The sequence below is a fragment of the Molossus molossus genome, unplaced genomic scaffold, assembly GCF_014108415.1.
Source record: "Molossus molossus isolate mMolMol1 unplaced genomic scaffold, mMolMol1.p scaffold_m16_p_13, whole genome shotgun sequence".
Classification (NCBI taxonomy): Eukaryota; Metazoa; Chordata; class Mammalia; order Chiroptera; family Molossidae; genus Molossus; species Molossus molossus.
In genome coordinates this window covers 47,136,719-47,162,675 of record NW_023425348.1, presented here as the reverse complement: position 1 = coordinate 47,162,675, position 25,957 = coordinate 47,136,719, and the positions used below count along the sequence as shown (strand labels likewise).

Genomic DNA, 25,957 nt, shown 5'->3' with positions numbered 1-25,957 from the left:
CTTCTAGTGACCTGTGGACCACACAGAGAACCTCTAATCTAGGACCATGATTTCCACACTAGTTCATATAACCCTAAGCTTCTTTGGAAGGGCTCTACTGTACCCACCCCTCTTTGTTTTGGCCAGGGCAACTTCTGCTGATGTCTGTTTAATGTATTAGGTTCCATAACTAAAAATACTTGAAAACCATTGATCAAGGGAAACAGAACCAAGTGCCTTGGGCCAGTGGGGTTGGGAGGTCAGAATGCCTGAATTAGGACTGCCTATTCAGGAAGGGAACAGTTCATCCTCCATGAATACATGTTGTAGTCACTCATCACTTCACACCTTTGTTTAGTCTTGCTTCCATGTGCTTCTTTGACAGAGATTACCATTATTTGCACACCTTGCTCTTCTTGCTGTGAGCTTCTTAAGAAATAGGCAAACTGAGCCCTGGCCAGTGTGACTTGTAAATAAAAAAGGTGAGCCCTGGCCAGTGTGACTCGGTTGAGTGTCATTGTATGAAATAAAAGGTCACTGGTTTGATTTCCGGTCATGGCTCATGCCTTCATTGTGGGCTCAATCCCCAGTGGGGATAGTGCAGGAGGGAGCTGATTGATGTTCTCTCCCTCTCCCTTCCTCTTTCTTTAAAATCAATAAAAACAAATTAAGAGGGGGGAAAAGGTGAGTATTTTGGGATTGAGGCTAGAGATGTGAGATTATTAGGAGAGAATGGATAATCAGAGTGACCTGAGTGTAGTGTGTGTGTGGTGGGGGCGTCTTTGATTTTGTTGTTTGCAGTGGTGCTTTATGGTTGTGTTAAATGGTTAGTAGATGGCACTGAAGTGTTGGGAAATAAATTGTATTATGCATGGAGTTCTAGTTAGGCATTGGTCGATTGCAGTTTAGAGTGGGGGGAAATTATTATACTTTATTAATTAAAAATATTGTAAAATGTGCCAGGCTGGTGTTGCTCAGTGGTTGAGCATTGACCAATGCACCAAGAGGTCGCTGGTTCAATTCTGGTTCAGGGCACGTGCCCAGGTTGTGGGCCAAATCCTTAGTGGGGGGCATGCAGGAGGTGGCCAATTGATGTTCTCATCGATGTTTCTCTCTCTCTCGTTCTTCCTTCTCTCTCTAATATCAATAAAGAAAAACATTTTATTAAATGTTGTAAAATGTTGGTTGAAAAACTAAAAAGTCTGCATTTCAGGAGCTCTAGTTTGAGGCAACTTTGTCCTCAGTCATTTTGGGTAGGCAGTATAATGTCTATTGTTCATATGTGGAAATTGAGGTCTAAAGAGGTTGAGTATATCATGACTTAACTACAATTACACAGTAGCAAGGAAGTGGCAGATGTTTTTTATTCCTGTTTTCACTTTTACTTTGAATTAAGTTTAGATTTACAGAGAATTGAAAAGATAAGGGGTAGAGGTTCTTTTTCTTTGTTAATCCTCACTCGAAGATCTTTCTCCATTGATTTTAGTTTCAATTTTATTTTAAATATATTTTTATTGACTTTTTATTTTATTTATTTATTTATTTGTAATCCTCACTCAAGGACATTTTTCCATTTTTTGTTCAGATAGAGTGGGAGGGAGAGAGAGGAAGGGGGGAGAGAGAGAGAGACACATCGATGGGAAAGGGACACATCGAGTGGCCGCCACCCACACAACCAACCAGGGCCGGGGACAAACTGCAACCAAGGCACATGCCCTTAGGGGGAACCAAACCCCGGTCTCTCTGGACCTCAGGCTGATGCTCTAACTGCTGAGCAAAACTGGCCAGGGCTTTATTGACTTTTTAGATAGAGAAGGAGAGGGGGAAGAGAAATAGAAACATCAATTGTCTGTACGCCCTATACTGGGGATTGAACCCAAAGCCTGGGCATGTGCCCTGGCCTGGAAGCCAACCAGCCATCTTTCAGGTGCATGGGATGACAGTCAATCCAGTAAGCCGCTACTGGCGGGATCCATTGATTTTTAGATTGTGTGGAAGGGATTGGGGAGAGAGAGAGAGAGAGAGAAGTGTCTGTAAGAAAGACACACACCAATTGATTGGTTGCTTGGGGGTGGGGGACAGCCCTGCAGTCCAGGTGGGTTCCCTTGACCTGGAATCACATTGGGGACCTTTTAGTCCAAGGGCCAACGCTCCAACCCCTAACCAAACTGGCCAGGGCAGGGCAGAGTTTTAAATACGGACTTGTCTCAATCCAAAACTAATATACCCTTTTCACTACTACTATTTTTTTTAAATGAGGGTGATGTTAAGGGGATGAAAAAAATGCTATTTAGCATTGTAAGAAAGGAGGTATATTAGATACTGTGGATTATTTTAAGTTAATTATATTCTAATGGGAGGAATTGAGTAAAATCAAGATGCTTTTACCAGAGCTCATATACTCGAGTGGTAGGTATAACAACAAATATATTGCATAACTACAAACAGCTGGGAGGCATTTAGTTTATGTAATAGTACTTGGAAAGGGGGAGGGGAAGGGGAAGTGTTTCTGCAGGGTCTAATCTGGGACAGTCTTGTAAAGCAGGTGAGGTTTGAACAGCAATTTTTAGAAAGAAAAGAGGACATAGTTTTTAGGGAGAAAAATGAATGTCCTAACAAAGGGAAAATGGTTTGATCTAGGGATCAATCATAGGAAGGATATAAAAAGATAATTCAAAAAAATAAAATAAAAAATAAAAAGATAATTCAGAGGATAGCAGATAATTTTGCTGGCATGTGATATTAGTTGATTAAGATTAGGCTAATCTCTTTTTCCTGGAATTCTGCCTTACTCTCCCATCCTTCATCTCTTATTTTAGGTAAAAATCAACATTTTTCCCTTTACTTTAAGTGTAGATACTAATTCCTGCCTTTTCTAGTACTTTCTGAAGATTAGATAAGAGAACATATGCAAAATACTTTGTAAAACTGGAAAGTACAGTAGTCCATCTAACAAATATTGTTTTTGCTCTTTACTGAGTGATACAGAGGAACTCAGTGAAGTGGAAAGGAAAAATTATAGGCATGCTTCATTTTATTTGTTGCGCTTCACAGATACTTTGTTTTTTATAAATTGAAGGGCAAGACCCTCCAGCCCAGCGCTTCTCAACCTGTGGGTCGCGACCCCTTTGGGGGTTGAACAGCCCTTTCCTAAGACATAACAGTAGCAAAATTACAATTATGATGTAGCAACGAAAGGAATTTTATGGTTGGGGGTTGCCACAACATTAAGAACTGTATCAAAGGGTCGCGGCATTAGGAAGATTGAGAACTGCTGCTCCAGCAGCAAAAAAAATTCTGACTCTATTGTGATAACACGCTTTACTGCAGTGGTCTAGAACGGAACCCACAAAATGTCCAAGGTGTGCCTGTACTTCCCATTTGTGTAGCTTTCTGTTTGTCAGAGAGCACCAAGCTTGCTTAGTCATTCATATAGCACATAGAGTTGGCAGTTGCTTGGGTGTTACCATACGTCAGAGTCTGTCTACCACTTTTCTGGAAGAAAACGAAGTTTTCTGTGTCTAGAGTTCACAAAGCTTACAAAAGTTGGATGTATAAAACAGGATAGTAATTTATTGAGCTTCATTTGGGACAGTGGGGGAATACTGGGGTCTGTTATTAAGGCTATTTCTTTCTTGTATCATACAGTCTGAATTATTAATTAGAAGATTGACAGAGAGAGCATAGTGCATTTTAAGGGCATTGTCTCTTTCTGTATAGCACTATTTCATTTTGATTTTTTTTCTAAGTATGTCTTATACAAACAAAAAAAGAATGCACTGAATATATGTTCATCCATAAAGGAAGTGGTTAATCTTTGTAGGAAAGTTCATCTAGGCCATGGGAATACCTTATATATTGTCAGTCTATAAGAGAGATTACCTTTCTGGTGACTAGGACTCCTGTGTTTGCCAGAGGAGTACCTATTTCCCCACAGAGTGTTGGATCAATACTGCCTAAATTTTATTTTATTTTATTTATTTTTAAAATTGTTTTCATTGAATTTTTAGAGAGAGAGGAAGGGGGAGAGAGAGATAGAAACATCAATCGGCTGCCTCCTGCATGTGCCCCACTGGCTATTGAGCCCGTAACCCTGGCATGTACCCTGACCGGGGATTGAACTGGGACCTCTCAGTCCATGGGACAATGCTCAATCCACTGAGTCACACTGGCCGAGCACCAAGTTTTGATTTTATATTCTCCTTATTTATTGTGAGTGCGAAGTCATTTAGTTGTCAGTGCCCTTTCTCTAGGACAGTTCTAGGCTCTGGACTCTAGGAGCACAGCATCTGGAGTCAATATAGTCATGTGTCACTTAACCACAGGGAAATACGTCATTTCATAGTCCCAGCATCATAGAGTGCACTTACACAAACCTAAATGGTATAGCCTACCACATAGCTAGGCTATACAGTATATTCTTTTGTTGATTTGTTTTGTTTTGTTTTTATCCTCACCCGAGGACTTTTTTTTTTATATATATATTTTGTTCAGATAGAGTGGGAGGGAGGGAGAGAGAAACATCGATGCGAAAGGGACACATCGAGTAGCTGCCACCCGCACAACCCAACCAGGGCCGGGGACAAACTGCAACTGAGGTACGTGCCCTTAGCGGGAACCGAACCCGGGTCTCTCGGAACCACAGGCTGATGCTCTAACCGCAGAGCCAAACCGACCAGGGCTATACAGTATATTCTTATGGACCACCACCACCATATATGCAGTCCCTTGTTGACTGAAACGTCGTTATGGGGCACATGGCTGTAAAAGCTTTGTGACCTTTTTGCCTCAGTTTCACCTTTGGGAAATAGGGATAAAAACACCTCACTGGATTCTTAGAAGATTTATATGATTTTTTTTTTTTTAATCCCCATTCAAGGACATTAATCTTTTCAGATAGAACTGGAGGGAGAGAGGGAGGAAGAGAAAGAAAGAGAAACATTGATGAGAGAGAGACACATTGATTGATTGCCACCCGCACAAACCCAACCGGGGCCGGGGACGAACCGCAACCGAGGTATGTGTCCTTGGCTGGAATCAAACCCAGGACTCTTTGATCTGCGGGCAACACTCTTACTGCTGAGCCATACTGGCCAGGGCAGAGATTTAAATGAGTTAATTTATAAAAAGTGCTCAGAGCCTTGGCCGGTTTGGTTCTGCTGTTGGAGAGTTGGCCTGCGCACTAATGTGTCTCGAGTTCGTCCTTGGCCCTGTTCGGGGTCCTATGGGAGGCAGCCAGTCAATGTGAGACTCTTCTTTCCCCTTTCCTCTCTCTCTCTCTCTTTCTTTCTTTCTTTCTTTCTTTCTTTCTTTCTTTCTTTCTTTCTTTCTTTCTTTCCTTCCTTCCTTCCTTCCTTCCTTCCTTCCTTCCTTCCTTCCTTCCTTCCTTCCTTCTTTCCTTCTTTCTTTCCTTCTTTCTTTCCTTCTTTCCTTTTCTTTCTCTTGCTCTCTTCTTCTCCTCCTCCTCCTCCTCCTCTTCCTCCTCCTCTCCCCCCTTCCACTCTCTCTAAAGATAGATGGAAAAATATCCTTGGGTGAGGATTTAAAAAAAAAAGTGCTTAGAACAGTGCTTGAAACATAGTAAGAACTCAGATGTTAGCTAATATCATTCCAGGAATGTATGACATGCCTTTAAAGTTGAAAGGATTTAGAAGTTCCACACATTTCACTGTCGAGCATTACTTCTTTCTCCTTTTATAATGGATTTTCTACCTTTTTTTTTTTTTTTTTAATCTTCACCTGAGGATATTTTTTCCATTGATTATTTTATTTATTTATTTATTTTTTTAGACAGTGGAAGGGAGGGAGAGAGAGAGAGAGAAACAGAAACATCTATCTATTGCCTCCTGAATGTGCCCCGACTGGGGCTAGGGATTGAACCTGCAACCCAGGTACTTTGCCTTTGACCCTTCTGTTCTTGAGCTGACACTTTAACAACTAAGCCACACCAACCAGGGCACTACATTTTTTTTTTTTTTTATCCTCACCCAAGGACATTCTTTCATTTTTTGTTCAGGTAGAGTGGAAGAGAGAGAGAGAGAAACATCAGTGTGAGAAACATTGATCAGTTGCCTCTTGTACATACCCCTACCAGGCATGGATAGAACCCACAACTTGGCTGTGTGCCCTAACTGGAAATTGAACTGGTAACCTTTTGGTGCACAACTTTAAAGGCATGTCTACCAACTGAGCCACACCTGCCAGGGGACCATTTTATTATTTATATTTTTCATTTTCTTAGTCTTAAAGAAGACCCTTTAACACTTCTTATAATACTGGTTTGGTGGTGGTGAACTCCTTTAAGTTTTTCTTTGTCTGAGAAGCTCTTTACCTGTCCATTGATTCTAAATGATAGCTATGCTAGGTAGAGTAATCTTGGTTGTAGGCCCTTGCATTTTATCATTTTGGATGTTTTGTGTCAGTTTTTTCTGGACTGCAGTTTCTGTTTAGAAGTCAGCTGATAGTCTTATTGGAGCTCCCTTGTAGGTAACTGCTTTGCTCTTGCTGCTTTTAAAATTCTTTTTGTCTTTAACCTTTTGCATTTTAATTATGATGTGTCTTGATGTGGGTCTCTTTGGGTTCATCTTGTTTGGGACTCGGCGCCTCCTATACTTGTGTGTCTATTTCCTTCACCAGGTTAGGGAAGTTTTCTGTCATTATTTTTTCAAATAGGTTTTCAGTTTCTTTCTCTCCTTCTTTTGGCATCCCCATGATGCAAATGTTGGTATGCTTGAAGTTGTCCCAGAGGCTCCTTCCATTATCCTAATTTTTTCAATTTTTTTTTTTGCTGTTCAGATTGGGTATTTTCTGCTTCTTTACATTCCAAATCACTGATTTGATTTTCTGCTTCATCTGGTCTACTGTTGATTCCCTATAATTTATTCTTCATTTCAGTTAGTGTACCCTTCATTTCTAAATTTTGTTTGTTTGTTTCCATGTCCTTATTTCTTTTTTTTTAATCCTCACCCAAGGACATTTTTCCATTTTTTGTTCAGATAGAGTGGGAGGGAGGGAGGGAGAGAGAGAGAGAGAGAGAGAGAGAGAGAGAAACATCAGTGTGAAAGGGACACATCGAATGGCTGCCACCCGCACAACCCAACCAGGGCCGGGGACAAACTGCAACCGAGGTACGTGCCCTTAGCGGGAACTGAACCCGGGTCTCTTTGGACCTCAGGCCGACGCTCTAACTGCTGAGCCAAACCAGCCAGGGCTCCATGTCCTTATTTCATATTGTTCAAGTTCTCACTAAGTTCCATGAGCATCTTTATAACTATTGTTTTGAACTCTGTATCTAGTCGTTTGCTTGCCTCCATTTCATTTATTTCTTTCCTGAAAATTTCTCCTGTTCTTTTATTTGGGACCTGTTTGTTTGTCTCCTTTTGGCTGCTTCCCTGTGTTTGTTTCCATGTATTAGGTAGAGCTGCTACATCTCCCAGAATTGTCAGAGTGCCCCTTATGTAGTAGGTGTTCTGTAAGGCCCAGGGTCGCCCACGATGAGCTTTCCAGTTATATCCCTCTGTGGGCTTTGTGCACTCTCCTGTTGTAGTTGAGCCCTGACTGCTGTTGGGATGTCACTGGGAGAGATTGACTCCCTAGGCCAGTGGCTGTGAGGACCTGCTGCTGTGCAAGGGCCAACTCCACTGACCAGGACTCATTTCAGTGGGGCTTTGGTGCCACCGAGTCTGGCCCTTGAGTGTGTTGCTCATGGAGGTATTTGTGTTGTAATCTGGCATGGTCTGAAGCTATTCACCAGGTACACAGCCACCTGCTGTGCCCGGGCCACCTGGCATGAGGTACAGAGCGATCAGCAGATGGCTGCTGCTTTTGCTGGGATTGGAGGTACCTGGGAGAGGCCAAGCTGCAAACCAAGAAGTCTCCACTAGTGCCAGGCCTGGGGACAGTAAGCAAGAGGTACAGGGCATGCAAAGTCCAGATGCTTGTTTGAGAGATTTTAGGAAAGTCTGAAGTATGAGCCACAACTGGCTGTTTGTATGGAAAAGCCATTGGGTGGGTCTTAAAGTGGGGTGGGGCAGGGTCTCAGAATCACCAGAGTGGGGCAAATAGTGTTAGTCAGGTTGATAGAGACTAAGATATGGTGCCCACCTGCCAGCTCTGTGTGGGGAGGGCTCAGGAAAGGAACAGTGGCTTCTGCCAGCACTTCTCTGGGAGAAAGCTGCCCCTCTAGCTTTCATCCCGATGCCAGACAATTCAGTTGTTACCCATATGTCCTTGGTTCCTTTAAAGCTGCTGCTCTAGTGCTGGAGCTCAGTGCAAGTGAATCTGGGTAAGTCCTTGTGTGGACCCTTTAAGAGGAATGCCTAGGGCTCCAGGAACCCTCCGTCTCACTCAGCCATAACCTCCACTGTTTTTTACAGTCAGAAATTGTGGGGCTTTCTCTTCCTGGATCTGGAACCGTGGGCTGAGTCTTCTGATATGGGGTTGGGACCCCCTCTCTCCTTACGGAGGACCTCCGAAGTCAAGATATCCCTCCTGATTTTTTTTTTTAGAGGGAGGGAGAGATAGAAACATTGATGTGAGAGAGAAACATCAATTGGCTGCCTCCTGCATGCTCCACACTGGGGATTGAGCCCACAACCCAGGCATGTACCCTTATCAGATATTGAATGGGAACCTCTCAGTCCATGGGATGACACTCAATCTACTGAGCCACACCAGCTGGCTTCCCTCCTGATTTTTTTTTTCAATCCTTGTCCTAGGATATTTTTCCATTTATCTTCAGATAGAGTGTGTGGTGGGGGGAGAGAAGCATCGATGTGAGAGAGACACAGTGACTGGTTTGCCTCCTGCATAACCCCAACCAGAGCCGGAGACCAAACTACAACTGAGGCATGTGCTCTTGACTAATCAAACCTGCGACTCTTTGGTCAGGGCATCTCTCCTGATTATTAACCACCACACGTAGGTGTAGGACCAGCTCATTTCGTGTCTCCACTCCTACCAGTCTTGATGTGACTTCTTTATAGTTACAGGACTTCTGTTCAGCTAGATTTCAGTCATTCTAAATAATGGTTGTTGTGTAATTTAGTTGTAATTCTGATGTGGTTGTGGGAGGTTAATGAAGGCCTTAGCCAATCTCATGGAGAATGTGAAGCAGGGACCACCCTTTAGAATTATTCCAAGGTGGAGCAAAGTGGCCTGGCTTTTGGATATGGGCTATCCTGGAAAGAGAATATGACTTTGGCTGGGGCAGCACTTTTCAGCAGAGACAGTTCTGAAGAGGACTGACAGCTGAGGGCTGTCTCCTGGTAATATTTTTCAGCAGCTGGGACAACAAATCTTTCAATCCTGAAGGGAGATCTGTGTACTTGGTTTTATCACAGTGGGTTCGTGATAGGGAGTCAGGGTCAAGATGATATTTGTAATAATGTGCTGTGGAAATGTGGAAGCCCAGAGGGATGACTAATTGCTAGAGGGAGTTAGGAACGCTTATAGAAGCGATGATATTTGAGCTAAGTTTTAAACAATGATTAGTAGGTTGTTTGGCATGGGTAGGGGTAGAGAAGGGGCATATTTCATGGAGTCAGTGACATTTCATAGCATAGTCAAGAAAAGGAATGATTTGTTAGAAGACAAAGGGTTAAATGTGTTCGCCATTCCTTAATTTCTAGCAATCATGATAAAAAATTATGAAGCTTTTTTCAAAATCTTGGTTTGCTTCTATGGTAATAATTTTTTTAAAAAAACATTTAGAATTCTAATATGATCAGGGTTGAGACTAAGCCAAGCTCATCCTTGCCAGATCCAAAAAGATCGGCAGAACTTGAGTGAGATGATTTTCTTCCAGCATTCTAAATTAGATTTGACCTCTGCATTGTCCCTTGTTCTTGGGTCTGGAACAAATAAATTTCCTTAATACTACATATGTTCTTGCTTGTTGCTTTATATATTCTTCCTAGGATTGAGGGTGTTCATGGGAGGTCAGAAGAAAGGTTAAACTTTAACCTTGGGAAACTTACCAAACACCTGATTTCTGTTTTCTCATCTGTAAAATACAGGTGGTGAAGCAAAATATCCTTTCAGGGTTGTTGATATAATACGTAAGAGCTTATGACCTGTGAGGTGTTTCCCAGGATGTTTTATTTCTACTTAAAATCCCCTTTGAGCCTGGCCAGTGTGGCTCAGTGGATTGAGCAGTGTCCCGTGGATTGAGAGGTCCCAGTTCAATTCCTAGTCAGAGCACATGCCCGGGTTGCAGGCTCGGTCTCTAAAAAATATCAATAAAAACATATTTTAAAATAAATGAATAAATAAATAAATAAATAAAATCCCTTTTGAAATGTGTGTGAATCTGCTTTTCTGTGTTAGGATAAGATTATTATTATTTTTTAAATAGGTTTTTATTGATTTTTTTTTTGGGAGAGAGAGGAAGGGAGAGAGAGGTAGAAACATTGATGTGAGAGAGCAGCATCACTCAGCTGCCTCCTGCATGGCCCCCACTGGGGATTTGGCCCACAACCTGAGCATGTGCCCTGACCGGGAATCAAACCTCAGTCCATGGGACGAAGCTCAATCCACTGAGCAGCACAGGCTAGGCTGGATAAGATTATTAAAAGTTACATTTTTATTGTTAGGAGCTATGGATTTGGTCTGTGGAATCTAGTGCTGCTGAAATCTGTTAAGGACCAGTTTCACAGAGAAAAACTGCATTACTCAGTTTTTGAATCCTGGCATGTTTGCTTTATAGACGATATCAGATTTACATGAACAAATTGCTGTTCATGGGGTAAGAAAATGGATGGCAAATTTAGCATAACTGTAATGCAACTCATAGTTTTTGCCTTATTGATTATGGGTCAAAAAACTTAGTAAAAAGTTAGAGGAAAGTGGATTTAGTAGGGGCAATGACCTAAGAGAGCAGTATGAGAGAGACTGCAATTAAAATTATTTGGTCCAGACATGAAAACCCTAGCACAACTGTCAATTGTGAATGAACTTTGAAAAGCAAATATATAGATAGACTTATAGAAGTCTAGACTTCTGCTAAGTACTTGGAATAATATTTCCTCTGGAAAAGAGAATCATTAGTTAATATGGTCAAGGCTCATTCTATTACTTTATGACACCTGATAAATTGCAAAAGCAGGAAACTTAGAACAGATCTCTTTACTGAAAAAGAAATGATAGTCACATGAAATGTAGCGCCTAGTTCCAAGAGAATGAATTAGAGTCACTTGAGGAGCCTTTCAAGATACAATTGTCTACATTCCAATCCTGGACATTTTGGTTCCTTTATTTCTAGAATGGGGCCTGGGCAGAGGTAGTTTTGAAAAGCTTGCCAGCTGATTCTGATGTAGATCTAGCCCTCTTAGACCACTGGTTTCAGTGAGATTTGTTTAATAAAAGTTATTAAATTCCTAGATGTTGGAATAAAGAACTAAACGTTGGAAATTTTTTCTAGGAGAGTTGAGTGGACAATATTAATTTCTATAAAAGCATTAGGTATTTAGGGACAGTTTTATCTTTTCTAATGTTGCATAAAATGTTTCAGGTGTTAGAATACTTCAAAGTGCTAATGGGACACTGGAACAAAAACATGTTATGTTTAATTTTATTATGTGAACAAGGCATGATTTTACTAGAAGAAAAAAACTGCATGATGTGTATATAATAAGAAAATCATAGTACCTGTCAAAAAAATTCAAATAAGTGTGATTGGCTGTTTAGTGAGTTTCTGTATTAAAAATAGCCTACCCATTTTCTCATCTACTGTCAGGTAAGTGGTAGCAGTTATCTTACGTTTAAGAAGAATATACAGAAGGAAAAAGCTTTTACATTTGAGTAAACTATATATTTAAATTGTTATCGCCCAAATTGAAGTTAAAAAAAACACACCCAAACTTCCCTTTTGTATTTGTGAAGCACTTTCATCCAATTCATTAAGTGACTGGGTGCATAGTTTACATACTGGAGGGGTAATCATTCATGTGAGATTGGGAAGTTTTCACCAAAGATATTCTGTTTTGTTTTGTTTTTTATCCTCACCCGAGGACATTTTTCGATATTTTGTTCAGATAGAGTGAGAGGGAGAGAGAAAGAGAGAAACATCAACGTGAAAGTGACACATCGAGTGGCTGCCACCCACACGACCCAACCAGGGCCGGGGACAAACTGCAACCAAGGTACGCGCCCTTAGCGGGAACCGAATCCGGGTCTCTCCGGACCGCAGGCCGACGCTCTAACCGCTGAGCCAAACCGGCCAGGGCTCACCAAAGATATTCTGTAATGTTCCCAGAAGTAGTAGAAAATAGGTAAGTGGGAAACTATAGAGAATAGACTTAAGAAGTAATTTCAAAGAGAATGTCAGGGCATTAGAATCTCTGGGATTAATAGATGGAAGGAGGAGCACATATAGTTTTAGAAACATTTTATATACAAAAAGGGGAGGAGGGTGTGACTTTTTACAATGAGAACAATGAGAAATAAACTCTTGACAAAAATTTCAGCTTCTCAGGTGTTTAGGATAGCAGAATATAATCGTAATTAAAAAAAAAATTTTTTTTCTTTATTGATTTTAGAGAGAGAGGAATGGAGAGGGGGAGAGAGAGAGAAACATCGATGAAAGAGAACATTGATTGGCTGTCTCCTGCACGCCCCCACTGGGAATCAGGCCCACAACCTGGGCACGTGGCCTGACTGGAAATCAAATTGGCGACCTCTTGATGCATGGGTCGATGCTCAACCACTGAGCCACACCAGTCAGGCTCAATGTAATTTTTGATGGGAATTATACATAACCTCCTAGGTAAGCTAGGTCACAATCTGGCATAGAAATCATTAAAATGATAGGTTTTGGTTTAAAGAAGGCTGAAAAACAGTTTGAAAGGGATGGTTTTTGGTGGGATCTAAGATTTAACCTCAGATTATACTATTAATTCAGCTCAATTTTTCAAGGTCTATTTTATTATACAGAATTTTAGGATATTGAACTAGTGGTAAGCATTATGCTACAGTTTGAACAAACCTAAGGGAGTTTATGTCCTGATAGATTTTCTGAAATAATTATACTGTATTCTGTGGTCTTTAAACAATGATAATTTTTCTTCTTTCCAGCTTTCTGAAGACTCATTTGGAAGATGTTTAATAAGTCATTTGGAACACCCTTTGGGGGTGGTACAGGTGGCTTTGGCACAACTTCAACATTTGGGCAGAGTAAGTTTTAAAAAAGCAAAAGACGGGGGAGAGAATCTTAAGCTGTTTTTTTTTTTATCCTCACCCGAGGACATTTTTCCATTTTTTGTTCAGATAGAGTGGGAGGGAGAGAGAGAGAGAAACATCAACGTGTAAGGTACACGTGGAGTGGTTGCCACCCGCAGGGCCATCCAGGGCTGGGGACAAACTGCAACTGAGGTACGCGCCCTTAGCGGGAACCGAACCCCGGTCTCTCTGGACCGCAGGCCAACGCTCTAACCTCTGAGCCAAACCGGCCAGGGCTGCGGTTCATCAGTTCTAACGACCAATTTGTACTTGTAATTCTCTTCACCTTTTTTTGCCCATCCCCCCAACCTCCTTCCCATCTGGCAACCATCAAAAAGTTCTCTGTATCTATGAGTCTGTTTCCGTTCTGCTTGTTCATTTGGTTTGTAGATTCAATTATTGATAGATACATATTTATTGCCATTTTATTGTTCATATTTTTACTCACTCATTTAAAAGTTTTTTGTTAAAATTTCTTCATGTGGGTTTTTTTGAGGCAACACTGGATTAATAACATACGTTTCAGATTAAGGACATAATTTGATATCTATACACTGTAGCATGCTCACTACCAAAAGTCTAGTTTCTGTTGCCATACATTTGACTCCCTTTACTCATTTAGCCCTCCCCTCGAATCCTCATCCTTTTTGCTAACCATTCTGTTATCTGTATCTGAATGATTTTGTTTTGTTTGTTCATTTGTTGTTTTTGTTTGGTATTTCACATATGAATGAAAGCATACAGTTTTGTCCTTTTTTGTCTGACTAGTATCACATCATTTTTTCTTTTTTTTGGTTAATCCTCTTCTGAGGATATTTTTCCATTTATTTTTAGAGAGAGTGAGAGGGACGGAAGGAGAGGGAGAAAAACATGGATGTGAGAGAGAGACATCAATTGGTTGCATCCCGCATGCACCCCAACTGGGGCTGGGGATTGAACCTGCAGCTCAAGTATGTGCCCTTAACCGAGTGTCGAACCTGAGATCATCTGGTGCATGGATTAATGCTTAACCACAAAGCAACACTGGCCAGGGCTATATTTCACATCTCTCTCCATTCATCCAATGATGGACATTTAGGTTATTTCCATATCTAAGTTATTGTAAATAATGTTGCAATGAACATAGGGAGTGCATATATCTTTCTGAATTAGTGTTTTCATGCTCTTTAAATATCTACCCAGAGGAAGAATTGCTGGTTCATGTGGTGGTTCTAGTCTTAATTTTTTGAAGATTTTTCAAAAGCATAACTACAAACCTCAATCATAACTAATAAAAATGACAATAGAGAAAAATTTTCAGGTGTCTCCTGACCTCTTAAAGTACTCTAAGGTCCTTGGTTGTTAAACTAAGAATGCCCTGAATCACCTTTTTTCCTCAAAGTACATATTTCCCATTATAGAACTATGGAGTTAGGATATGTGGGGTTGGAACCTGAACATAAATACTTTGAAAACACTTCCCAGGTCATTCTGATGTGCTCCCCAAATTAAGGACCATTCATCCCATTGACTATGGACTGTACGATATGTGAAGAGAAATTTAACACTTTAATTTTGATGATTTTACTTTTTTTTTTTTTTTAATCTTCACCCAAAGACATTTTTGCATTTATCTTCAGATGGGGGGAGGAGGGGCATATCAACTGGCTGCCACCCACACAACCCCAATGGGGCTGGGGACAAACTGCAACCGAGGTACGTGCCCTTAGCAGGAACCAAACCCGGGACTCTCCAGTCCATGGGCTGACCAGAACAGCTGAGCCAGAACAGCCAGGGCTGATTTTACTTTTGTATGTAAATCAGCCACTAGTTACCTTGTCACTCTTATTTTAACCTGCCTATAACTTTTATTGAAGTCACACCTTTTCACTTTGTTTTCTTACTTTACCTGGGGACAGTGAATAAAATATTTTTGGCTTAATTTTAACTCTATAGTTAGTAGTCTGATGGAATTTTTAAAAAATAGTTTAGAAAGGATAGGAAGAGATTAACCAAAGAACATATGCATATATGTGTAGCCCATGAACACAGACAATAGTGTGGGGAAGGCCTGATATGGGCAAGAAGCTGGGTGGAGGGGGGGCAAAGGAGGAAGGAAATGAAGGATATCTGTAATACTGGCAGTAATAATTTTTGCGGGGGTTGATCCTCACTAAGGATATTTTTTCCACTGATTATTTTTTTTATAGAGAGTGGAAGGGAGGGAGGGTGGAGGGAGAGAGAAATATTGATGTGAGAGACATCGATTGGTTGCCTCCTGAATGCACCTTATTTTTGGGGATCAAACCTGCAACCCAGGTACATGCCCTTGACTGGAAATAGAAACCAAGACCCTACAGTCTGTGAGCTGATGCTCTAACTGCTGAGCCACTCTGGCCAGGGCTTAATAATAAATTAAAAAACAACAACAAATAGACCAGTGGTCCGACCCAAATGTAGAATTTTAAGAACTATTAATTTTCTTTTTCATAATGTCGCCTGATTTAGGTGTTTTAACCTGGATTTGGCTTTTTCAGATACTGGCTTTGGCACCACTAGTGGAGGGGCATTCGGAACATCTGCATTTGGTTCTAGCAACAATACTGGAGGCCTTTTTGGAAATTCCCAGACCAAACCAGGTAGGGACTTTATTTGCAATAGAGTTTTTTTATGCATAGCTGATACAAAACTTAACAGAATGGCTGTAATATGTCTGTTTAACTGTTTTTTACCCCTCTCCATCTCCCAGGAGGATTATTTGGTACCAATTCATTTAGTCAGCCAGCTACCTCCACAAGCACTGGCTTTGGGTTTGGCACATCAACAGGAACATCAAATAGCTTGTTTGGAACTGCAAGCACAGGGACCAGTCTTTTCTCATCCCAAAACAATGCCTTCGCACAAAATAAACCAACTGGCTTTGGAAGTAAGTAGGACATCATTGGATATCTGCATCTAACCATTTGAATTGCCTGTTGAATGTGTTTTTTTCTTCTCCTTTTCCCTGTGTTCAGCCTCCCTATTTTTTCCCTCTAGATGGCAGAAATACAGGTAGAATAAAACTTTAAAATGTATTGAAAGTTTAATAGACTGGAAAGGAGAGGGGACATATACGGAAATTGGAGAAGCATTAGAATTTAAGGGATATGCAGAGGTAGATGTGCCTGATAATAGAATGACCAGAGATTAGGATGAAAGGCCAGGTCAAAGTAATGTTGTGTTAAGACAGGAGAATTTCAAGAAGGAATGTGTATAGTCAACAGAATTGTATGTCTCCATTTCACATTTCGTATGGACAGATTAAAGCAGTAGTGACAAATACTGGCCATGACATGGTTATTCCTACATTTCTTGCCCATAGCAGATATTTTTCATTGATGGCTTCTTTCTCTTTTAGTCTAAATGTAGCCTGGGGATGCTTCTCCACACAGTACTTTAGTTGAACAGATGTGCCTTGTGGACTGATGCCATTCCCAGCACAAGCAAATGGCAGAATGACTAAGTTATCAGATTGTCAGTATTTTACAGAGGGAAAGGTTTTGTGGGAATGTTGAAATACTTAACAATGAAAATGTAAAATGCAATCTATAGTGCTAATTCAAAAGATAATACATATTTACTTTGTATATTAGGACATGTTTTTAGAAAATAATAGTTTGTTATTGAGAAATCATTCTTTTTTAACTTGGTAATTAGGATGTTGCTTAATAAATAGTATTGGCAAATAACTTTTCTCTGCTTGCTGACATTTCTGGCTTTATATGTATAACTTCTTTAGAAGTAGTATTTCTCATATTTTAAAAAATATGTTCCCTAGATAACAGTTAAATTCATTTTTATGTAATGTTAAAAATCAGATTTTTGGAAAAGTAAGATGAGCAGATCTATTTCTTATCTATAAAATGATCAGCATGCCTACTAATTTTTCTAAATTATTTTTCTGTGTGAAATTTTACGTTAATGATGTTTGGTTGCCATAATAGGACCATTTGTGTTTTAAATGTTTTGGTTATGTGTGGGTGTTTGTAGTAATACATGTAAATAAAATATACTATGACCCCTGTTGAAGTCTGTTGTGATAATATGTTTTCAGAAATATAAGAAAACTCATTTAGCATTAGTCTTGCCAAGAAAGGAAAAATGAGATAAAATTTATGATGAAGCAAAGTACTGTTTCTTTTAACTTGTCTTCCAAACTTTGTAGATTATAGGATTCAGATTTTGTGTCACTTCAAAATTATGAGCCTAGAAGGTAGGGGTGTGTGTGTGTGTGTGTGTGTGTGAGTGAGTGAGAAATACCTATATGAAGGTACTTGCTTGTGAAAAAGAAATTTGAAAGAGAAAAAGTCAAGGTCATGAAAGTATTGCTGTTTTAGTGCCATAGCTTAATTTCAAGATACCTTACAGGTTCTTACATTCTTTACTGTTACATCTAATTTTTCTTTCTAATTTGTAGATTTTGGAACAAGTACTAGCAGTGGGGGACTTTTTGGAACTACAAATACCACCTCCAATCCTTTTGGTAGCACATCAGGCTCCCTTTTTGGGCCCAGTAGTTTTACAGCTGCTCCTACTGGGACTACTATTAAATTTAATGTAAGTATTTTCTTCCATTGTTTGTGGAAATTCTCTCCCATTTGTGTATTTATTTGCAAGATGAATCAAAATTTCTTGTCTCAAGTTATGCAGAGCTTAGTCTCATTCTTGAAATATAAATCTAATACATATTTGGATTATACTAAACCCAGTCAAATTTGTAATCACAAGGTTGATTATAACAGCTAATCTAGGGTTGAATTTGTATTTACTATGTTTATAATTTGTCTTCTGAATGGTCAACTATTCTTTATAGAAATAAGAAATGTGGGGCAAACTATAGGGAAGTATGTCCTCTTTAAGGAGCTATATGGAATAACTCATCATATTGTGTGCTAGTTAAAAATAAAACTTTTGTTGATGAAATGGCAAAGTGGGGCAATAGAGTTTTGTGTTTTCTCTGGCTTTTTTTGAGAGGAGTTGGGTAGAGGATTAGAATGGAAGCTGTTGATATAAGATACCACTTGTGATTGGTTGGGAGATACTTAGGATAGGCTTGAGACAATTAGCCTAATGGCAATCTCTGGCAAAAGTAGGGCTTGGCAGAAGTTCTCAAAACTTCAGAAAGAAGAATTTCTCAGGCAAGGTGGTAAAATCAGAATACTGAATTTAGAATCCTGAATATAAAATAAAACTAAATATAAATGATAAAGAAAAATACTATGTATTATCTCTTAGAAAGTACAATAATTGAGAAAACTGACATAAGCAGAAATCTTTAATTGCTTATTGTACCTTTTTCATCATATGATTATATGGCAAAAAAATCAGGCTTCCATATTTCTTAAATGCTACAAGTTATAAAGCAGACATTTCAGAACAGAAGTAGAGGTTTAAATGTATATATTAGGTAAATTGGATAAAGCTGTTCTTATATATTTTTTTTATAGTAGATAATTAGATGGTTACAGGACTAATCTCTGGGTTTGTGATAACTATTATTGAGATTGACTTGTTAGGTAACCTTGATGTAGGGAGAGAACAGAAATACAGTGTATTTAATCAAATACCCTTATAACTATCTGTTAGTAAAAGACCTAGTGGACTGGCCGTAGAGTTCAGTTGTTGCAGAATTGAGAGTAGGAATATGAAGCTTGGATTTACAAGTTTGCTTTAGACTTTCAAATTTGTTTTTATCTTCCTTTGCAGCCTCTAACTGGTACTGATACTATGGTTAAAGCTGGAGTTAGTACTAACATCAGTACCAAGCACCAGTGTATCACTGCTATGAAAGAATATGAAAGCAAGTCACTAGAGGTCAGTAAAATGCAATACGGAGTGTCACCCTAACCTTTTGATTCTTTTGGAAAGCAGCTTTAAAAAATGTCTTTGATTATTTTTAGGATCAAGTGGTTCACATTGGGTTTATGTAAAAAATAACAAATTATTTTTTTCTGATCCACAGGCCAACGCTCAACCGCTGAGCCAAACTGGCCAGGGCCAAATTATTTTTTTAAATTAATGTACTATTTCTAGATATGTATTATTTTAGTCAGGAATAATACTCAAATTTTATGTACCAGCATAGCCCTACGAATAGTGTATTCTGATTGGATGTTGCCCACATTATACTGGGCAGTATGAGTGCATTGTACACATGTGTGTTTTTTTTTTATCCTCACCCGAGGACATTTTTTTCCCATTTTTTGTTCAGATAGAGTGGGAGGGAGACAGAGAGAGAGAAACATCGATGTGAAATGAAAGGTACACATCGTAGTGGTTGCCGCCCGCACGACCCAACCAGGGCCAGGGACATACTGCAACCGAGGTACGTGCCCTTAGCGGGAACTGAACCTAGGTCTCTCTGGACCGCAGGCCTGATGCTCTAACCACTGAGCAAACCGGCCAGGGCCACATGTGTGTTTTTATAAACTTATTCAAGGTCGTAAGTACACAACGGTAAGTTTTCACTAAGTAATTACACCCACGTAATCAGCACCTAAAGACACAGCATTGCCCAGCTGGTGTGGCTCAGTGCATTGAGTGTTGTCCTATGCACTGAGAGGTTGCCAGTTCAATTCCCGGTCCAGGCATATTCCCAGGTTGTGGGCTCAATCCCGATCTATGTTTCCATCTCTCTCTCTCTCCCTCTTCCTCCCTTTCTATCTGAAAATCAATAAAAATATATTTTAAAGAAAGACAGAATTACCAGCACCGCTAATGTCCAACACCCTTGTGTCCACCCTTCCAGTCACAGTCCTCCCCTTCAAAAGATAACTGCTATCTTGCTTACCGATGTTTATTTTTGTATATAAATGGAATCTTACATTATGTACTTTTTTTGTTGTTAATATCTATTCCTCACCTGAGGATATTTTTCTATTTATCATCAGATAGAGTGGGAGGGAGGGAGAGAGAGAAAGACAGAGCAAAACATCGATGTGTGATAGAGCCACATCAACTGGTTGTTTCCCACACAACTGACCAGGGTCGGTGATGAGCCACAATCCAGGTACATGCTCTTGACTGAAATCAAACCTCAGTGGTCTGTGGTCTGACGATCTAGCCGTTGAGTGAAACTGGCCAGGGCCATTATGTACTTTGAAAAAAAATCCTCACTCGAGGATACTTTTCAATTGATTTTCAGATAGAGTGGGCGGGAGGGGGAAAGAGAGAGAAACATTGATGCAAGAGACACATCAGTTGGTTGCTTCCCACATGACCCCAACCAGTGCCAGGAACTGAACTGCAACCAAGGTACGTGCCCTTGAATGGAATTGAGCCTGAAAGTCTTTGGTCTGTGGGCCAGTGCTCTTAACTGCTGAGCCAAATGGACCAGGGCTGGGTTTTTTTTCTTTTAATCCTCACCTGAGGATATGTTTTGTTTTGTTTTTTGAAATAACTTTTCTTTATTGATATTTTTTGTTTGTTTTAGAGAGGAAGGGAGAGGGAGAGAGATGGAGACATTAATGAGAGAGAACATCGATTGGCTGGCTCCTGCATGCCCCCCACTGGGGATTGGGCCCGCAGCCTGGCTTGTGCCCTGACCAGGAATTGAACCAGTGATTTTTTGGTGCATGAGTTGATGCTCAACCACTGAGGCACACCAACTGGGCCTGAGGATATGTTTTTATTGATTTTTTTTTCTTTATTGATCTTAGAGAGAGAAAGGGAGAAGGAGAGAGAGATAGAAACATTGATGAGCGAGAGCATCGATTGGCCACCTACTGTATTCCCCCCACTGGGGATTCGGCCCACAACCTGGGCATGTGCCCTGACCGGGAATCGAACCGGCGACCTCTTGATGCATGGATTGATGCTCAACCACTGGGCCACACCAGCTGGGCAGTTTTTATTGATTTTTAAAGAGAGATGAAAGGAGAGAAAGAGAGAGTAGCATTAATCAGTTGCCTGTGGTACGCACCTAGTCCAGAGATTAAACTCGCAAACTTTTGGTGCACAGGATGACGCTCCAATCAACTGAACCACCTGGCCAGGGTTCTACCTGGATCTTTTTAATAAACTCATTTCACTTTTGTCAGCCACTACTGTTCTGCAGCCCATTTGAAAATGGATGCACTGAATACAGTCGGACAGAGTTTCTGGGGTCTTGCAAAGCACTTTTAAATGGGCTGCCTCTTGGCAAACTTAATCTCAAGAGTTCATATAAATTGGTGAAAAAATTATAAATATAATTTTCTTAAAATGGAACAACTCAAAAAGGAGAGCCTTTTAGCAAAGAAGTGCTGTTCATTAGTGGTTAGTAAGATGTTGGCTTTATTAAAAAAATTTCAAAAAGAAAAAAAAATGAAATGGATATTTAATGAGTGAACATGTACAATTACCACTGGGAGGAGGTGATTTTTTTTGTTGGGTGTATGTGCAAGTTATTCTTACTGACACTGATATCATTGTGTGTAGTTTTATTTCAATCCCAACCTTTTATTTTGGAGCTAATGCCAGTTGCATGTCTAGTTTTGAGTGCATTAAAATAGAATCAGCAAATCGCACTAAATTTTCATCCTTTTCCAGTATTTTTTGAGGCAGTGGTGTACACCAACTCTAATTTTATATCGCCTTTTTGCTGGAACATGTATGTTGGATAAGGTTTTCTATTAAAAAAAGATATTGTTTATAAAGGAAAATTAAAATTATGATGGGTTGGTCCTTTGGCCTGTAGTTTAATGGTAAATATGGTATAGATTTTAATGTCCATTATACATTATTGAACTGTTATCTATCTATAATGGTAGTAAGTTAATGTCAATTGTAGTTGTCTGTTTTATAGTCATGTTTCTTATGTGATCATAGAATTGATTACTAAATTCAGGTATTTAGTCTCCTAAGTAATTTTTTTGGCTGTATAGTAAGATTGGAAATATGTTTTCTCTCTTTCTAGGAACTTCGTTTAGAGGATTATCAGGCTAACCGGAAAGGCCCACAGAACCAGGTGGGAGCAGGTACCACGACTGGCTTGTTTGGGTCTTCTCCAGCCACCTCTAGTGCAACAGGACTCTTCAGCTCCTCCACCACCAATTCAGGCTTTGCATATGGTCAGAACAAAACAGGCTTTGGCACTAGTAAGCATTTGACATCATATTGGGCCATATTGAGGAGGGACAGATAACTAAAAGTAAACTATAATTGTCATTTTGTTGTAAGTGCTATTGAGAAAAATAATGCAGGGTTGCTGGAGGAATAAGGAGTGCCTGGTATGTATGTGGGGGTGGAGAGACATACAGTTTTTAATGAAGATGGTTAAGAAGGGCTTTACTGATAACATTTGAGCAGTAACCTATCTGAAGGAGGTGAGGGATAAAGTTGTACAAATTTCTGGGGACAGAACATTCTGGCTAGAGGAAACTGTAAATCTTGAGTTTTTGTCAAAGAGCAGAGAACAATGAGAAGTACTGGGAAATATAGGGACAATATTTTGTAGGACTTTGTGGGCCAGTGTCAAGATTCCAATTTTTATTTGAGTTGGGAAGCCATTAAAGGGTTTAGAGAGAGAAGTCATGTGATTATGAGTGAAGAAGCATTCTGAAGGCTATTATATTAAGAGTAGATTGTAAGGAGACATGGGTGGAAAGAAATCAGTTAGCAAAGCTGTTGCTCTGTCTACATGAGAGATGATGTGGCTTGAATGAGAATGGTGCCATGGAGATGAGAGTCAGATTGTGGACCCAGTTTGACTATAGAGTTGATTTGCTAATGGATGTGAAAGAGGGAAGTTTAGGATGATTACTAAATTATTTTGTGAATGTATTAGTTTGGAAAAGGTAATATATATATATGATACAAAGTTCATGGAATATAAGAAAAGTGTGTAACCAAACATCTCTCCTTTCCCTCCTCCAACCACCAGTTTCCTTTTGGAGAAAGAAACAGAAGTTAGAATTTTTTTTTGTAACTTCTTTTTCTTTTCTTTATTGATTTTAGAGAGAGAGGAAAGGAGAGGGGGAGAGAGATAGAAACAGGGATGAGAGAGAACATTGATTAGTCACCTCCTGCATGTCCCCCACTGGGGATTTGGCCCACAACCTGGACATGTGCCCTGACTGGGAATTGAACCAGCAACCTCCTAGTGCATGGGTCGATGCTCAATCGCTGAGCCACACTGGCCAGGTGAAGTTGGACTTTTTTGTAGCTTTTTAGATGGATCTATACATTCATACACACACACAAGTACACCAATAAACACATATTTGAGTTGTATTTAACATTCTCTTCAATTTTGGTATTCTGTGATTTCCTTTAGCCACCCATATATTCTTTTTTTTTTTAATCCTCACCCGAGGGTGTTTTTACACCTATCTTCAGACAGAGTGGGAGAGAGAGAGAGAGAGAGGGAAAGAAACATCGATGTGAGAGAGAGACATTGCTTGGTTGCCACCCGCACAACCCCAACCGGGGCCGGGGACAAACTGCAACTGAGGTACATGCCCCTGGCTGGAATCGAACCTGGTACTCTTTGGTCCACAGACCAATGCTCTTAACTGCTGAGCCAAACCGGCCAGGGCTAGCCACATATTCTTTACTGTTGTGTCACACCCTCTGCTGCCTATATTAATACAATATTGATATAATACTATATTGACTATATTATTCTCAAGAAAGGCTTGGTCTAACATGGTTAAAATGCACACACAGACTTCGAGTGTAACATGCTATCTTCTAAAATAGAAGAAAGCTGTAAGCACAAGAAGGAAGATTACTTAGCCCACCAGGGTTCTTGGGGTCAGAGTATTATTGTAGGAATTAAAGTCTGAAGCAACTCTGGAGTTAGGTGAAAGAGGATAGAAAATGAAATTTATTCAGTTTGAGTAGAGTAATAGAGATATATAGTCAATATCATAAGACTATTATAGTAACTGGATAATGTGAGGTTTGGTTTTTTTGTTCTGTGTTTTTTCTCCATTTATTTTTCCTTTCATTTATTTCTATTTTCTGAAAGGTACAACTGGATTTGGAACAAATCCAGGTGGTCTCTTTGGCCAACAGAATCAGCAAACTACCAGCCTCTTCAGCAAACCATTTGCCCAGGCTACAACCACCCAGAACACTGGCTTTTCCTTTGGTAATACCAGCACGCTAGGACAGCCAAGCACCAACACCATGGTAAGGAAACAGACCGACCCATAATAAACTCTAGGTCTTATGTATAGAGTTAAGGAAGGAGGCTTTAATCATGTAAAACCAGTGAGTTCTACCTGTACTACATTTCTTAAGGACTGATGGTATATAGTAAAGAGAAGACAGCAAAATCTTTGAATAATTAAGACCTAGATTCCATTTCAGGCTCTACTCTGTACTCATTGAGAGGCTATTGAGCAAGTCACTTATCTTTTCTGACCATATTTTCTTATCACTTAAAGCTTCTTAGTGTGCTGCAATTTGCCATCCTGAAACTACACCTTAGGGCGTTGACTCCAGCTATTCTATAGATTATAGGAGAAAATACTCATATTGTGGCTATATTTTATTTATTTTTATTTTCAATCCTTACCTGAGGACATTTTTCTATTTATCTTCAGATAGAGTGGGAGGGAGGGAGAGAAAGAAAGAAACATCAATGTGAGAGAGACACATTGACTTGTTGCCTTTCTCATGACCCTGACCAGGCCTGGGACCGAACTGCAAATGAGATACGTGCCCTTGACTGGAACCGAACCCGCACCTCGTTGGTCCGAGGGCCAATGCTCTAACCGCTGAGCCAAACCAGCCAGGGCATGGCTGTATTTCAAAATGTTCTTTTAGCTTGTTCCCTTAAGCAGACTCAAGCAAAGAAGTTTAGTTTATTAAAATAAATAAAAGGAGAACCAAAACTTAGAGCCATGTTGGATAATTGCTACTTCTGTGCAGAAAGTAAAAGAGAAACTCTTTACATCATTGCCATTTTAGGGAAGTATAAAATTAAAGGTAATTTGAGGTATTTTTTAATTAGAATTCTTGGAATTTACCTGGTATATCTCTAATTTCTTGTATTTTCTGAGTTTTAGAGATACTGTGCCTGATTATAAAACAAGTACAGCTAGATCCCAAAATCATCAAAATACTAGCAAACTGAATTCAGCAGCATATAAAAAGGATTATACATCATGGCCAAGTGTGATTTATCCCAGAAAAATCTATTCAGCATATGATAATATAATAAGCCATAGAAATAGAATAAAGGACAAAAACCACATGATCACCTCCATAGGTGCAGAAAAAGTATTTGACACACTTTCATAGTATAAACAACAAAGAACAGAAGGGAACCCAGAATCACCAAAATAGTCTTTTTTTTACTGATTTTAGAGAGAGAGGGATAGAGAGATAGAAACATCAACGAGAGAGAAAATCGATTGGCTGCCTATCACATGCTCCCCACTGGGTATTTGGCCCACAGCCTGTGCTTGTGCTCTGACCAGGAATCGAACTGGCGACCTCTTGGTACACGGGTGGATGCTCAACCATTGAGCCACACCGGCTGGGCACCAAAATAGTCTTGAAAAAGAAGAAAGCTTGGAAGACTTACACTTCTTAATTTTAGAACTTAATATAAAGCAGTAGTGCTCAAGATAGCAGTGTAGGCATAACATTATATACATAGATCAGGGGAATAGAATTCAGAGTCCAAAAACAAACCGTTACATTTATAGACAATTGATAGTCAATAAGAGTACCAAGATAGTTCAATGGGGAAAAATAATCTTTTCAACTCTTAGAGGAAAAGGAGTTCAGCAGTGGTTTCTTAGCTATAACA

General features: G+C 39.8%; 1 protein-coding gene across 5 annotated transcripts in view; it reads left to right on the top strand.

The window, feature by feature from the left end:
* NUP98 (nucleoporin 98 and 96 precursor) overlaps positions 1-25,957 on the top strand; it is a 121,218-nt gene that overhangs the window by 5,571 nt on the left and 89,690 nt on the right. For all 5 annotated transcript variants that reach the window (XM_036259063.1, XM_036259061.1, XM_036259060.1 and 2 more), the window contains exons 2-8: positions 13,051-13,149; positions 15,711-15,812; positions 15,923-16,099; positions 17,630-17,769; positions 18,919-19,026; positions 22,109-22,289; positions 24,164-24,327. In XM_036259063.1, coding sequence (XP_036114956.1) covers positions 13,074-13,149; positions 15,711-15,812; positions 15,923-16,099; positions 17,630-17,769; positions 18,919-19,026; positions 22,109-22,289; positions 24,164-24,327 — 948 coding nt within the window. In that variant the 5' untranslated portion in view covers positions 13,051-13,073. The remainder of the gene's footprint in view (positions 1-13,050; positions 13,150-15,710; positions 15,813-15,922; positions 16,100-17,629; positions 17,770-18,918; positions 19,027-22,108; positions 22,290-24,163; positions 24,328-25,957) is intronic.